Here is an 11,830-nt window from a genome sequence, read left to right as displayed (position 1 = left end):
AATAAATAAATATAAACATATATAAAAATAAATATAAAATGAATAAAAATAAATAAATAAAAATAAATAAATAAATATAAACATATATAAAAATAAATATAAAATGAATAAAAATAAATATAAAATGAATAAAAATAAATAAATAAAAATAAATAAAGTAAATAAATAAATATAAATGAACAAATATATAAAAATTAATATATAAAATAAATATAAATAAATAAATAAAAATAAATAAATATGAATATATAAAAATATATATCAAAATAAATAAATAAAATAATTAGCTATTATTTTTCCTTTTAAGAAATAAAATTTTTGATTATTTACAGAACCATGGTTGTGCAGTGACCTAATTAACCAAGTTATGTCTTTAAATTACGACAAGTTTAATTCTAGTATCTTGCAGAATTAGTCAAATATTATATTATGTAATTTTATGTTATATTATGTGGTATGTTATATTATTAAGTATTTTACTATCATTATGGCGTTGACGACAGAAATTATTTTTATATATTAGTCATTAAAACTATTGTGTTTAAAAATGTTTGAAAATATTTGTACAATTTCTCAGGAGGGTTAATAATATTGTCAGCATGATCTTGGATGAACCTCAGGCAGCAGCAGTAGTTTAATGCATGACCAGTGAGTTGTGTGTGTTTGGTCAGGCGGTGCGGACTCTGGAGCGTACTGATCTGAGCGAGACGTTCAGCCTGTGGCAGCTGAAGCTGGTGCTGGAGTTATGCGAGAGTCGACTGGCTCGAGCTCTGCTGCTCAGCTCGGAGTTTCTGCCTATCATGAAGAGCTCAGCAGATCGAGCCCTGGATCACTGGCTCTGTGGTGAGACACACACAGTAACATTGTTTGCTATCCTTATTTAGACTTACCTTAGACATAATGATTTTTATATGGTACCACAACTCTACCCCTAAACCCAACCCTCACAGAAAAGCAGATTGTTTCCTGTTAGGGGTGGGTTAAGGGGAAGAGATGGGGTTGGGTATAGAATATACAGTCTGTACAGTATTTTTGTTCTGAATCATCAGTCATTCATTTCCTTTTTCTGTTTAGAACATGACTGAGCCTTTAATTGTCATTTATAAGAGATTTACAAAGCATCAGTAGTCATTTAAATCATAGTCAAGTCAGAAAATAATTGACTTACTCATTCTGAATGATCTTAAAAATCCCCAACTACTCTCAAATAACTGCTTTGCAATGCAATACTCAATTTAGTGATGAAATATTGATCATTAGCAAAGTATGAAAATAAAATAATTAAGCACATAACACAAGTGCTAATAAATCAAGATTATAGCATCTGTATCTGTATTTATAAACTGCTTACTAGTGTCTGTAAATGTAGAGCTACTGCTTAAACTATTTGCAAAAGCTTATTATAATATAAATTGTTGCATCTGTATTTGTACTATTTAAAAATACTTAATTCTGAGTATTTTTTTCCTAAAATTGACTGGTATTGCTACACTTGTGCAGACATTTGGTCCCCACAATGTAGGCAGTACAAGAACACACACACACACACACACTTATATGTGGTTTATGAGGACTCTCCAAGGCCCCATTTACACTATAACGATTTAGTTTTAAACCAGCGTTTTAGAACAAAAACCATCCACGTCTACACTGGTGTTTCATCTAGCGTTTCTGAAAAGATCTCCGTCCACACTATACTGCTGAAAATGCACATCACATGACCACACACTGACCTCCAGGCAGTCAGCGGGTGCTTTGAGCACAGCTTCCCAGGTGAGAGCAGTGAACATCGGATAGTTCATCAAGGCTCTAATGCAGGATCTATAGTTGTTAAATGTGATATTTAATTAATCTTGTATCTTGTCTCTATCTAATGACTCTTTGGTCTTATAGATAGATAGATAGATAGATAGATAGATAGATGGATGGATGGATGGATGGATGGATGGATGGATGGATGGATGGATGAATGGATGGATGGATTGATGGATGGATGGATGGATGGATGAATAGATGACTGGATGGATGGATGGATGGATGAATGTATGGATGGATGGATGAATAGGTGACTGGATGGATGGATGGATGGATGGATGGATGATTAGATGACTAGATAGATGGATGAATAGATGTCTGTATGGATGGATGGATGGATGAATAGATAGATAGATGGATGGACGGATGGATGGATGGATGGATGGATGGATGGATGGATAGATTGATTACTGGATAGATGGATGGATGGATGAATAGATGACTGGATGGATGGATGGATGAATAGATGACTGGAGGGATGGATGAATAGATGACTGGATGGATGGATGGATGAATAGATGACTAGATAGATGTCTGGATGGATGGATGGATGGATGGATGGATGGATGGATGAATAGATGACTAGATAGATGGATGGATGGATGGATGGATGGATAGATTGATTACTGGATGGATGGATGGATGGATGAATGGATGGATGGATGGATGGATGAATGGATGGATGGATGGATGGATGGATGGATGGATGGATGGATGGATGGATGGATGGATGGATGCATGGATGGATGGATGGATGGATGGATGAATAGATTTGATAGATGAATAGATTTACCCGACGTGTCCTCTGGAGTTTGTTTTCCATGTCAAACTTGTGAAGTCTGAACGTACAAGGAAAGGATACAAGACTGAACTGTGTGTAGGCTACTTAATAATTAGGAAATAATTAAAAATTAGGAAAGCCCCAATCGGATGAATGTCTTCGGCCCCGCCTCCATTTTCAGATGTCTCCGTTTTCCCCCATCCACACTGACACGGAGCAGCAGCATTTTAAAACTAAAACAGCCTCTTCAGAGTTTCCAAAACACTTCGTTTTCAGGGCTTGAAAACTCCGGGATAGTGTGGACAGAAGGTGTAACCATAGCAAAAGTTATGAGTTTTAAAACTAAAAGTATTGGTGAAAATAGGGCCTAAAAAAGCTTATTATATGGTTTTATCCCACTCCTACCCTTGACAAAACCTGCACATAAAACCGGTGGCAAGAAATTGAGTATCAGAAGACCTTTTTAATTATGATTTGTAAGTGTTTTAAATTATTAAGACGTAAGGCGTGTTCGCCAACCAGCTTAATAGAGTACAGCTAGGCCGTACCAATGTAATTATACAATTTTGTGTCCTTAGAAACCACATAAACAAGAACAAACAAACACACACACACATCAGATATGCTCACTCAGTTTTCTATTTCAGATATGCATCAGCATGAGCTTCTCCTGTCAGCATTTAGATGAGTGTGTTTTTAGTGTATGGGTCAACACCTTCAGAAAAGGGTAAAATGCTGCAGTTGAGTCTGTTTACTGCAGGGTTGCTCATTATAACTGACAAGAGATGGTAGGATGGATGCATAGTTTTTTCCTCATTAAGCTTTAATCCAACAGCATATGTGTTCTTTACACACAGACAATAGTAACGTGCTGAAGGAGTACCTGAGACGACAGACGATGAACAGCGACACTGATGTCAACATGCTGGCCTGCTTTCTGGTCTATCATTCAATCCCCAGCCTCAAAAACATGCTGGCGTCTGACTTGGAAGGTGCGATCACACTCCAACACATGCTATAACCACTGGTCTGTAGGTGCTTATATACAGTAGGTCCAATATAGTGATCTTAGTTGAGGAACAGTTCTCACTAAATAGTTCCTAATGCAATTCCAAACTGAAGTGACCTGATTAATTCAGCGAAACACAAATGCCAAATTTCCATCCACCTTTATTATTGAAGTGCATTTTAGGATATTGGAATAAGATAAAAACACTAGATGGATAAATTCTAAGTTGACAATTGAGTCGTATCTATTTTATTTACTCTAATATATATATATATATATATATATATATATATATATATATATATATATATATATATATATATATATATATACCCAGTGAGAACAAAACCGGGGGGAAAAAAGATAAATGCATATACAGTACAAACACTCATCTGCCACTTTATTAGGTAGACCTTACTAGTACCAGGTTGGACCCCCTTTTGCCTACAGAACTGCCTTAATCGTTCGTGAGCTGCAGATTTGTCGGCTGCACATCCATGATTTGAATCTCCCGTTCCACCACATCCCAATGGTGCTCTATTGGATTGAGGTCTGGTGACTGTGGAGGCCATTTGAGTACAGTGAACTCATTGTCATGATCAAGAAACCAGTCTGAGATGATTCTCGCTTATGACATGGTGTGTTATCCTGCTGGAAGTAGCCATCAGAAGATGGGTACACTGTGGTCATAAAGGGATAGACATGGTCAGCAACAGTACTCAGGTAGGCTGTGGGGTTGACACGATGCTCCATTGGTAATGGGCCCAAAGTGTGGCAAATTCTGACCCTACCATCCGAATGTCGCAGCAGAAATCGAGACTCCTCAGACCAGGCAATGTTTTTCCAATCTTCTATTGTCCAATTTTGGTGAGTCTGACTGAATTTTAGCCTCAGTTTCCTGTTCTTAGCTGACAGGAGTGGCACCCGGTGTGGTCTTCTGCTGCTGTAGCCCATCCGCCTCAAGGTTGGACGTGTTGTGCATTCAGATATGCTCTTCTGTATACCTTGGTTGGTTATTAGAGTTACTGTTGCCTTCTTATCAGCTCAGACCAGTCTTGCCATTCTCCTTTGGCATCAACAAGGCATTTGTGCCCACAGAACTGCCGCTCACTTGATATTTTCTGTTTTCTGACCATTCTTTGTATGGTCACAGTTCACAGTCACTTTAATCACCTTTCTTCCCCATTCTGATGCTCTGTTTAAACAGCAGCAGATTGTCTTGGCCAGGGGCATCGCTAGACCCAATTTACTGAGGCATGTGCCCCAGTAAAAATCGCCAGTGCCCCAGTAAATGCTTTGAGATATGATTTACTTCTTATGCAAGTGTATTTATTAAGAGTGGTAATTCCAAACTAAAGATGTTATTCTCTATGTACAACCGAACCAACCCTGGTGAAAGAAATGTAGTGTAATCAAAAAGCAAACTGATGCATCTGCGCGTGTGTGCAGAAAACCATACCCGTGCGCCTCACACACCACTCCAGCTGGACGCTCTTTTCCCGGTGCGAGTCCCGGTTGTTTATATGTACGCCGAAAAATCAGGCGTTGTGAAACCAGCGTAACAGCCTTTAATCCGGAGGTGTCGGCACACAGTGAGTTTTGCAAGTCGACAAAACTAAAGTTTAAATAAATAATATGATGGTGATCTTACTGAGCGTGCCTACTGGTTGAAGTTTTTTTTTTCCCTCTCCGCTGTCGCCACTGGCTTGCATGGTTCGGGATCTGTAGAGCTGCACATCGTTGGATTTGCTTTTCAATATTTGGACTGTCAGTAGTGATTATTAAACCACACTGAACTGAGCTAAACTGAACTGAACTTAAACACTACAAACTGAACTACACTGTTCCTATTTACTATGACCCTTTATGTGAAGCTGCTTTGACACAATCTACATTGTATAAGCGCTATACAAATAAAGGTGAATTGAATTGAATTGGGTTTTTTTTGCATGAAGCAAAAAGGAGGGATGACGAGTCAGGGAGGTAGGACTTATTAAACCTATTTCTCTGCCATGTGTCAAATCTTAAGACAACAGATAATTCTATAAAACATATTTTTTGTATTCTTTTTTTATTTTATTTAAGTTTTTATTGGAGAGAGATACAATTCACAGCATCAGTAGACATATGTCGCTTTTACAGTTTAAATTCCCCAGTCAGGGACCAAAGAGGAAACACAAATTTCTTCATAACAGTGACAGAACGTATCCCTTTGCCTTATTTTACATCATCCTTATCAAAACTATATACAGAAAAAAAGAGAGAGAATAAAGAATTAAAAAGGGAGGGGGTGAAAACAATATTACCAGTAAAAATAAACCTTAAAATTCTATAGAAGAAAAACATTAGGTAGAATGGGAGTAATGTACTCAATCCATTTAAACCACAAGTCAACCAATATATCTGATTGTGTGTAATTTTCTCCATAATGAATATATTTTACAAAACATCAATCAAATCTTGCATTTGTGCTGGATTAGGTTTATACCAGCATCTTGTAATGGCTTTTTTTTTTTTACTTGAAGCAAGGATGACTCTATACATAAATATATTTTTTTTCTCCAAGGAATCCATTGACAGCATACCCATATAATGTACTCCAAAGCTGAAATCAATATTTTTTGTATTCTATAGGATTGTATAGAATTTCATTCAAATTAAATTAATGCAAAAGATTTCTTAAAGGGTCTTAGCATATCACTCCAGTTGTGTCTTAAAGGGCACCTATGGTAAAAAAAATCTACTTTTCAAGCTGTTTGGACAGACATATGTGCATGTATGGTGTATAGACCGTCATATTGGGGTGATATAAACACACCCAGTGCTTTTTTTTCAATTTAACAACATAAAAAACGGTGGACCAATTGGAGCGGTTTTCAAACCGACCGCGTAGGAGTGCGGTCCCCCCGCCCACCAATATTGATTGACAGGCGCGTCATCATATCCTCAGTTTGTTGATTCACGTCCGCCATTTTCAGCGTGAGTTGAAGCGATATCACTAAAGGAACACGCTAGCTCTATTTTTAGATGCAAGGCTCATTGGGCTCAACACAAGATCAATATTCTCCACATTATCGCTCTAATCGGAATTATTGGTTGTATCTTTAGGTAGGTTTGCAAACATGTGTACTTCTCATTGAGTCTACCTTATACTTCAGCCGTTTGCATTTCTCGCGATCCCAGAAGCTCCCTGTGATCTTAACTAGCATGCGTTTTAGAATTCTAAACATCGGTTTCTATCAGGGTACACTCAAGTCGACGGCTGGGCGCCGCGGACCGCTGCAGAAACCTATGTTTAGAATTCAAAAATGCGTGGCGCGACGATTCGGGACACGCCATGTCTCTGCCGCGCCACAGAGAGTGTCTGGTGTGCCGTGTCGTGGCTTCGAGCGGCGCATCCGGTGCCTCAGTCAAAGTTAATTCAGTGTGCGTGGTTATTAGTTTCTGTGTTCAAGCTCGGTACTTGACACTAGCACACAGTTGGCTGTAAAACTGTACAAAGACACAAATGATTTTGTACTCTCTGCTTGGTCTGTGTCCGAGTCATACATGTACGACTGAATGCGGATCCTCTCACTCCTGCTCCTTCTCTCAGTCTGCCTGTCTGTGTTGCAAACACAGAGCGGGTGAGCTCATAGTCCCGCCCCCTTGTTACACTGGGCGGGAAGCCGAAACTAATCTACATGTGAAGCAACACACCCATAAATCAGCGAACTGTGGACACGCCCCCAACATGACACTTTTTAACACATTATAATAAAAAAATCTGAACTGTGTTTTGAACTGAACCTAAACTGGCACACTCAGAAGAACCATAATATTAATATTAAATCAGAAAAAAGAGGTAAACTATGGGCCCTTTAACATAGTTTTCCAGTTACATTTAGGATTTATTTCTGTTATTTAGAATATTAATTTTTTATATACATCGGGGTTGCAGCATGTCTCAGTAGAGCTTAATGTCTAGCAACGCACCTAGTCTTGACCATGTCTACATGCCTTAATACAGTTGTTGAGTTGCTGCCATGTGATTGACTGATTGGAAATTTACGTTAACAAGCAGTTTACCAGGTGTACCTAATAAAGTGGCCGGTAAGTGTATATACATACATACATACCCATATATAATATTTTATTTAACTGGTGGTGGTGGGGCGAGCCCCTCTCACAAAGTTGTGTGCGATAGTTGCACTGTATAACTGCACATTACTTATTTAAAGTATATGTTCATAAACTTGCATTTGCATTTATTTACCTTTAAGCTTTGTGTTGATTGTTACACATTATAAAGAAGTGTATTATTCTTTAATATTTTCTGCAATATTTTAAGTTTTATTCTCAACTTCAGATGGAAGCTTAGCTATTGAAGCTCTAAAGTAAACCTAAACCGATCCTATGTCTTTAGAAGTCATTAAATTTGTTGCAAAACTCACATAGCCTACTTTTAAAGGGATAGTTCACCCCAAAATTTAAATTTACTCACTCACACTCAATGACCCTTTCTTCTGTTGAACACAAACACACAAAAAAAAAGATGTTCTAAAGGAACCTGTAACCATTGACTTCCATAGTATTTGTTTTCTTTCTATGGAAGTCAGTAGTTACTGTACTATCTGACTATCTTTTTAAGGCAGTTTTACTTCAATAGAAATTGAATACACAAGCACATTTACATATTCATTGAAATGACATTCTGTTGTTGTGGGCTTTATATTGTTGCATGAGGATTTTGACCTTTTTACCTCTTCTGCTTCTGCAAAAGAAATAAAATCAGGTGGTTTTTTTGGAGCAACTTGTGTAACATGGGATCAGTCATTTCTGATCTGTATGTTGGGAAATATTTCGCAGAAAGCTGTCTTGATCTTTTATCTCTTAAGAGACTTGATAACACCAAAACTAAAACAAGCACTGTATTAGTAACCACACCAAAATTTGCTTATAAGTACACATTTCAAACTTTTGGCGTTTTCTACTTTAATTACTTGACTTTACTAATACTTTAAATATTTTACTATGAATTATGAAATATTATAATTTTATTATATAAAGAGTTAGTTTGAGAAGGATTACCTTTTTGTTTTTTTGTTTTGTGTATCTGACATGCAAAACTATGCAGCCTAGAGCTCTGTCTGCTGTTAAACTAGCCTAGAGCATCGTCTGCTATAAAACTAGCCTAGAGGGCTGTCTGCTGTTAAAAACTAGCTTAGAGCACCATCTGATGTTTAAAAACTAATCTAGATTATCATCTGCTGTTACAAACTAGCCTAGAGCAACGTCTGCTGGTATACACTAGCCTAGAGCACCGTCTGCTGTTAAAATCTAGCCTAGAGCACCGTCTGCTGTTAAAATCTAACCTAGAACACCATCTGCTGGTAAAATCTAGCTGAGAGCACTGTCTGCTCTTAAACACTAGCCTAGAGCGACATCAGCTGATTAAAAACTAGCCTAGAGCATTTAAAAACTAGTCTAGATTATCATCTGCTGTTACAAACTAGCCTAGAGCAACGTCTGCTGGTATACACTAGCCTAGAGCACTGTCTGCTGTTAAAATTTAGCCTAGAGCACCGTCTGCTGTTAAAATCTAACCTAGAACACCACCTGCTGGTAAAATCTAGCCGAGAGCACTGTCTGCTCTTAAACACTAGCCTAGAGCGACATCAGCTGATTAAAAACTAGCCTAGAGCATTTAAAAACTAGTCTAGATTATCATCTGCTGTTACAAACTAGCCTAGAGCAACGTCTGCTTGTATACACTAGCCTAGAGCAACATCTGCTGTTAAAATCTAGCGTAGAACACCATCTGCTGGTAAAATCTAGCTGAGAGCACTGTCTGCTCTTAAACACTATCCTAGAGCGACATCTGATGTTTAAAAACTAGCCTTGAGCATTTAAAAACTAGTCTAGATTATCATCTGCTGTTACAAACTAGCCTAGAGCAACGTCTGCTGGTATACACTAGCCTAGAGCAACATCTGCTGTTAAAATCTAGCCTAGATCAACTTCTGCTATTAAAACTAGCCTAGAGCGACATCTGCTATTAAAACAAGACAAGAGTAGTGTCTGCTGTTTAAACTAGTCTAGAGCGACATCTGGTATTAAAACTAGCTCAGAGCGATGCCTGCTATTAAGACTAGCCTAGAGCACAGTCTGTTATTAAAAACAAGCCTAGACTGTTGTCTGATGTTAAAACTAGCCTAAAGCGCTGTCTGCTGTTAAATCTAACCTAGACTGTTGTCTGATATTAAAACTAGCCAAGAGCAATGTCTGATATTAAAATTAGTCTAGAGTAGCTTCTGATATTAAAACTAGTCTAGAGTAGCGTCTGATGTTAAAACTAGCCTAGAGCAACGTCTGATATTAAAACTAATCTAGAGTAGCGTCTGATGTTAAAACTAGCCTAGAACAACGTCTGATATTAAAACTAGTCTAGAGTAGCGTCTGCTATTAAAAACTAGTCTAGAGCAACGTCTGTTATTAAAACTAGCCTAGAGCACTGTCTGCTGTTTAAACTAGCCTAGAGCGACGTCTGCTATTAAAAACAAGCCTAGAGTGCCATCTGCTGTTAAAACTAGCCTAGAGCGTCGTCTGCAATTGAAACTGGCCTAGAGCGGCGTCTGCTATTAAAACTAGCCTAGAGTGTCATCTGCTGTTAAAACTAGCCTAGAGCGTCATCTACAATTGAAACTGGCCTAGAGCGACATCTGCTATTAAAAACAAGCCTAGAGTGTCATCTGCTGTTAAAACTAGCCTAGAGCGGCGTCTGCTATTAAAACTAGCCTAGAGCTCCGTTTTCTATTAAAAACTAGCCTCAAGCGATGTCTGTTGTTTAAACTAGCTTAGAGTGCTTAAACTAGCCTAGAGCGATGTCTGCTATTAAAAATTAGCCTAGAACGACGTCTGCTGTTTAAAAACTAGCCTAGAGCCCCGTCTGCTGTTAAAAAGCTAGCCTGGAGTGCCATCTGCTGATGAAATATAGCTTTTATTCATCGATTTAAAATGTTGATGTATTTTAAAAATCTTGGAATTGGATTAATCAATTTCTCGCACTCTTTCTTTCGCCACAGCTCTACTGGTTATCGTCTCCATTGTTAACATGCATTAACATTAAATTTCTGCTCATTGTGTTCAGGATGTTCCAGTTTTCCAGAGCTGCTTCTCAAGAGCAGTCAGTTGGGTGTTCCCATTCGAGCTCTTCTGCGTTTGAGTCCTTTACTCCTGCAAAATCACGACTCTGGCGTTTAACCGCTTCCGGCCTCTTTTCTTCATCTCCTCGAGCAGGTACTGCAGGGTCATCACTGTCCTCAAAAACCAACAACTTACAGGAACTTGCTACAGCATCTTGCATCAACTTTTTATTGCATGAAGATTTCATGACATCGACAAGATCGGATGCTCAAGCTCTGGAGAAACAGGTTTGCTCACCACTATGTAAATAGCTTGTAACTATTTGTACCTACGATAATTCAGTCAATAAATATGACTTGAGGAAATGGTGTTGATAAAGTGTGCCTGGCTCGTGTGGTTTGGGTTTGTCAGTTTTGAGGGGGAATTTTAGTGGCAGCCAAATTCAGGGGCTTTTTTTTACACATGCAATATCTGTTAAATTGGATCATGTTCAAATGCTGAAAGGTTCATATTGTGTCACTTTGTGTAGCAATTCACTCTGACAAGCACCAGAAAATCAGCCATTCTCATCTTAAAAAGCGTATGGCTTCCAGGCACTTCATTGCTGTGTATGTGTGTGTGTGTGTGTGTTTGTGTGTTTGTGTGTATGTTTGTGTTTGTGTGTGTGTGTGTTTGCGAGATCTGCACTTTATCATTCATCATACTTTGATCAAATCTTTAGGGGCTTGATTAAATCAGGCTCGTCAGTCACGATGACTAATTTTGTTCTGCAATATATTGTTGCAGAAATTATTGCCACTGGTTATGCAATGATTATACAAAATTATCATAATGCTAATAGGCAAAAACACTTTAAATTGACCAAAAAATTTCATTCTTAAAGGAACACTCCACTTTTTTGCGGGGAAATTTTCAGCTCCTCAGTAGAGTTTTATCCTTTTTGGATCCATTCACCCGATCTTTGGGTCTGGCGGGAGCACTTTTAGCTTAGCTTAGCATAGATCATTGAATCGGATTAGACCATTAGCATCTCGCTCAAAAATGAAGAGTTTTGATGATTTTCCTATTTAAAGCTTGACTCTTCTGTAGTTTTATCGTGC

General features: G+C 38.0%; 1 protein-coding gene across 2 annotated transcripts in view; it reads left to right on the top strand.

The window, feature by feature from the left end:
* anapc1 (anaphase promoting complex subunit 1) overlaps nt 1-11,115 on the top strand; it is a 170,444-nt gene extending 159,329 nt beyond the window's left edge. For both annotated transcript variants that reach the window (XM_056470420.1, XM_056470419.1), the window contains exons 46-48: nt 672-843; nt 3,454-3,588; nt 10,735-11,115. In XM_056470420.1, the coding sequence (XP_056326395.1) occupies nt 672-843; nt 3,454-3,588; nt 10,735-10,847 (420 nt within the window). In that variant the 3' untranslated portion in view covers nt 10,848-11,115. The remainder of the gene's footprint in view (nt 1-671; nt 844-3,453; nt 3,589-10,734) is intronic.
* Nucleotides 11,116-11,830: the final 715 nt, after the last annotated feature.

The sequence above is a fragment of the Danio aesculapii genome, chromosome 13, assembly GCF_903798145.1.
Source record: "Danio aesculapii chromosome 13, fDanAes4.1, whole genome shotgun sequence".
NCBI classification, from domain to species: domain Eukaryota; kingdom Metazoa; phylum Chordata; class Actinopteri; order Cypriniformes; family Danionidae; genus Danio; species Danio aesculapii.
The sequence above is the reverse complement of the archived record's forward strand: the minus strand, read 5'-3'. Positions and strand labels throughout refer to the sequence as shown.